This window comes from Fibroporia radiculosa (assembly GCF_000313525.1).
Source record: "Fibroporia radiculosa TFFH 294 genomic supercontigs, scaffold912, whole genome shotgun sequence".
NCBI classification, from domain to species: domain Eukaryota; kingdom Fungi; phylum Basidiomycota; class Agaricomycetes; order Polyporales; family Fibroporiaceae; genus Fibroporia; species Fibroporia radiculosa.
The window spans coordinates 668-4,986 of NW_012133574.1; the positions used below are offsets into that span (position 1 = coordinate 668).

General features: G+C 64.5%; 1 protein-coding gene across 1 annotated transcript; it reads right to left on the minus strand.

The window, feature by feature from the left end:
* Positions 1 to 351: 351 nt before the first annotated feature.
* FIBRA_08554 (uncharacterized protein) lies at positions 352 to 4,283 on the minus strand (the record flags this gene model as incomplete). Its single annotated transcript, XM_012330196.1, has 8 exons — positions 352 to 2,900; positions 2,955 to 3,111; positions 3,173 to 3,354; positions 3,404 to 3,506; positions 3,556 to 3,638; positions 3,691 to 3,757; positions 3,922 to 4,058; positions 4,124 to 4,283. The coding sequence occupies 8 exons, from the start codon at positions 4,281 to 4,283 to the stop codon at positions 352 to 354; spliced, it is 3,438 nt and encodes a 1,145-aa protein (XP_012185586.1).
* Between the last annotated feature and the right edge of the window lie 36 nt (positions 4,284 to 4,319).

Genomic DNA, 4,319 nt, shown 5'->3' on the forward strand with positions numbered 1-4,319 from the left:
GATACGGAACGAGAAGCGATGACGGACGACGGCGATTACGAGGCTCGAGCGACAGAAAGAGACAGAGAGACAGAGAGAAGAATATATGCAGAATGGTAGATACACACGGTCGATGCTACATACCGAGAGCGCGTCGAGAACGAGGACTGAGAGAGATTCGTGGGCGTGACGATCAGGGAGAAAGTGTTCATGGTGCTTCATAAGCGTTCGTCGTGGGCGGGCAACGGGGGAAACACGAGCGCAGGAGCCAGCTGCAGCTTCGATGCAGCAGGCGGGACAGAGTTCACGGCAGGGGCGGATGGCGGTGTAAAGACGGGCACGGGGAAAGGATTCTTATGCGGCATCTGGAAATCAGGGTATCGGCGCCGTCCGTCCGTTGCTCGTCGTCGATGATGGAGATGGCGTGCCTTTCGCGCCGGGGGGCGAGCCCCCAGCGGGCCCTGGCGCCGCCTGATGCAGCACAATCTCGCGCTTCGGCCGCAGCGGCGACACCGACCGCGCATGGCGCTCCTCCTCTGTCGACTGGTGCGATGAATGCGGGGGCGACGAGCGCGCCATCGGGGGGAGGGACATGCCTGCATGGCCGGACGCGCCGATCGGGCGTGGATGTGGCGGCAACATCGTCGGGAGCGACGGGCTGGGCGGGTACGAGCGCGCCTCTGCGGGCTGCCTGGTCTCTGGCGAGTGCGACGGGTGCGCGTGCGACTGCGTGCGGAACGGCGCGGGGGATATGGCCGAGGGCGTGGGCGTCGGTCGTCCTCCAGACGGCGGGGACACGCGATGGCTGTTCATGCTCCCGACGCGCGACCGCTTGTAGTCGGCGCCGTCCCGCTCCTCTGCGCCGCCCGGCCCTGGGCTCAGCGCGCGCTTCGTGCCTAGCGGCGGGGTCGTGCGTGACGACAGGGACGACCGTCGGTGCGCGACGTGCGGCGACTGCTGCGGGGGTCCTCTGCCCCCGACGGGCGCACCGGGAGGCGGGGGGTACCCGCGCGGGTCTCCAGGGCGGTACGCCGCGAACTCCATCAGCATCTCCGCAACGCCCTCATCATAGTCCTCATCTACGACTCTCGCTGGTGGATGGTGCGCCGAGCCCGTAGGTGACGGCTGCACCGAGCGGCCCACCGAGCCCGTGCCAGACGCGTTCGAGCTTGGGCCCGGGCTGTCCTTCGCCTGCCTGTACCCCGGCGGCGGCGCACCGCCATAGCCTGGTGTCTCCTGCCTCGCGGGCTCCTCCTTCACGCGCTTCCGCCTTGTCCTGCGCTCCTTCTTCGGTGGCTCCGCGGCAGGGACAGATCCCGAGCTGACCGACTCCGAATCCTTGTCCTTCGCGCCGCGCCGCCTACGGTCCTTCGCATCGCTCGCCTGAGCCGACACCAGCCCCGGGCTCTCTGACGTGCGTGCGTACGGCGTTGGCTGTGGCGGTAATGGTGGCTGCGCCGACGGCGGGGGCACGTCGCGCGCGCGCACGACCTCGGGCGACCCATAGCGACCGTCCGAGCGCGCGTCCATCATCTGGGGACGCTCGTACTCGCGCGACGGCGCGTCGTACCGCGGGTCATATCGCCGCCCCGGCTGTTCGTGCATGATGGGCGACCGCGGGGCGATGACAGCTGGACCCGACGGGAGCCCAGTGCGCGCGTCCCAGTACTGGCGTGCATACGCATGGTGCGCCGCAGGAGACATCTCGACGCTGCGCTCGCGCGGGCCACGGGGAGACGGCGCGCGCTGGGGCAGCGGCGGAGAGACGTACATTGGCTGCTGGTGCGACGCATACTCGACCCCAGGCCGCCCTCGCCGATCCCAATCCGCATGCTCAACGACCTGGACGGGCACTAGACGACGGTCCCAATTCGGCTCCCGCTCCTGCTCGCGATACGAGGGCGGCGAGCGGCCACGAGACGACATTGGTGGCTGACCGGGGCCCACGGGCGGGCGCCCCTCGGCATACGCAGGGCGACCATTGGCGACGGACGCAGGACGCAGCGCATGCGGTTGTGGCGAAGGCGAGCGAGACTGGTGCATGCGGTAGCGCGCAGAGGGAGGCTCGTGTTGATGCCCTTGTCCATGCGCTGCACCCCGGATAGACTCAGTGGGCAGCTGTTGTTGAGGGACAGGGTGGTGCAGGAGGAGCGACTGGCCGGCGGGACCACGGGGGCCATTCTCGCGAGCAGAGGGGGGATAGGGAGCAGACGCCTCTCGGGCGTGAACGGGCGGGCGGTCGACGTCCATCGGGGCAAGCGGGGTGTGCGAGGGCATGTGACGGTTGTCGTCGAGCACGACCGGCGGTGGTGGGCCACCTCTGAATGGGCCTGGCGATGAGCGTCCATTGCTGATCTGCTGGGGGGGCATCGGCAGCGCAAGCTCTCCAGGGGGGCCTCTCGAGTCCGTGCGGAAGATCGGAGGGGGACGCGAGCCTGCCCCGGGCTGCATTAGGAGCGGAGGGCCACCCAGACCATGTGGCTGCATAAGCGAGTTGGCATACGCCGTCGGGTGGACATCCTGCGGTCCAGGCGCGGCTGGGAGAGCGCTACCCGTGGCTTGCGCGGTGCGAAGAAGCTGCAAGCGTTGAGTAATCGCGGTGTTGCTCGGGTCGAGCTCGGCCGCGCGCGCATATGCGTCGATCGCGTCGGAAATTTGGTTGTTGCAGCTTTCATACAGACTACCGAGATCGAACCACACCTCTGATATGTATGGGTTTATGCGGATTGCGCGGGAATACGCATCGAGCGCGTCTCGGTATTGGTTGATCTGGAAATAGAGGACGCCGATCGAACACCAGAACGTCGGGTTCCGGCCGTCGCGATAGACGGCCTGCTGGTACGCTTCGTACGCCTTGTTGTATTTTTGGCCGGCCATGTAGGCCCGACCAAGGAGATACCAGCTCTGCGCATCCGTGGGATCTAACGGCATGATGAGAACAACAAGCGATGAAACAAGGGACATCGTTGACGTACCCGCTTCGAGACTCTTTGTTAGGTACTGAATGGCAACTTCTTGGTTCTGGAAGCTGGAGCCATCTTGATGGTACAGCCAACCGAGCTGCTGAAGGACCTTTGCGTGATTGGGGTTGTCTACGACAACACGTTCGTAGGCTTCCCGCGCATGCATGTGCTGGAAAGATCAGGAGGTTAAAATATCGCTTGGGGGAGGCGTGGCGTCGAAGAAGACTTACGTCGCGCTGCTGTTCAAAGACATGGCCGATTTGAAACCAGATGTCGGCGTGTGCGAGAGGGTTGGGGGGATTGCGCAGGATGCGGTCGAAGCACTCCAGACTCTCGGAATACTTGCCTTGCTGCTTGTAGATGATGCCGAGACGGAAGAGGATCTCGTTCGCTTTGTCAAAGTCTAGAGCGGCTGACGATGATGAGCATGAGATAATCGCGGGGAGTGGTGGGCCACAGACCTTTGTCCATTTTGAGGACGGAAGCGAAGGCTTCCTCGGCGTGGTCCAGAGAGCCATATCTGTCGTAGAGGATTCCGATGCCGTACCAGAGCTTCGGGTCTTCCTGGAGCCGGAGTTAGTAGAGCCGAATGTATGGAGACGGGAGCGGTTACCTTTGGGTTTGGGAGGAGATAGAGCGCCTGCTGGTACGCGGCATAGGCCTTTTGGAGATCATCCTGCATGAGGTAGCAGTGGCCTGGGAGAGTGGTGAGGCACGCGGAGAGAAGAAGGGGGACGGCAACACGCACCGAGGGCGCTCCACACCTCGCCGTTCTCCTGCTGCATGCTGATAACGCGCTGGAAATAGTCGACAGCCTAGCGAGAGCCATATGAGAACGAGTCGTGCGATCGACAGGACGGAGAGATGACCTAAGCGAGCGACATATGGGGACGACGCATCGCCAAGTCAATCTGGGCCCCCGGGAGAGGGTTCACGCGGGTGGGCCCAGAAGAGGGGAAGGAGCCGGGGGCTGTCTCACCTTTGGGTAGTTCTCTTTGATCCGAGCGATGCCCGCGACCTGGGTGAGGCCGGCAAGCGAAAGCGGGTTGTGACGCAGCGCATTCTCGTAGGCAGACAGCGCCTGTTCTAGATTTCCCATCTGCTCTGCGACGCGGCCTGGCCGGGTAATCCGAGCGTGAGGGGGGTTGTGCTGATTGAGACCGAGCGTGAGATGCGCGCACCTATGAGAAGCCACGTCTGTTCGTTTGCCTGTGCAAGTTTCTGGATGGAGGGGAGGGTGTTTGTGTCGTTGGGGACGGCGATGGGGGCGATGGTGGGGGAGACGATGGACATCTGGGTGGCGGACGGGCGCGGGGGGGCGGGGATGCCGTTTCCGTTCATGTGCGGGGGGTGAACAAGGGCGTGGGGGGCAGGAGG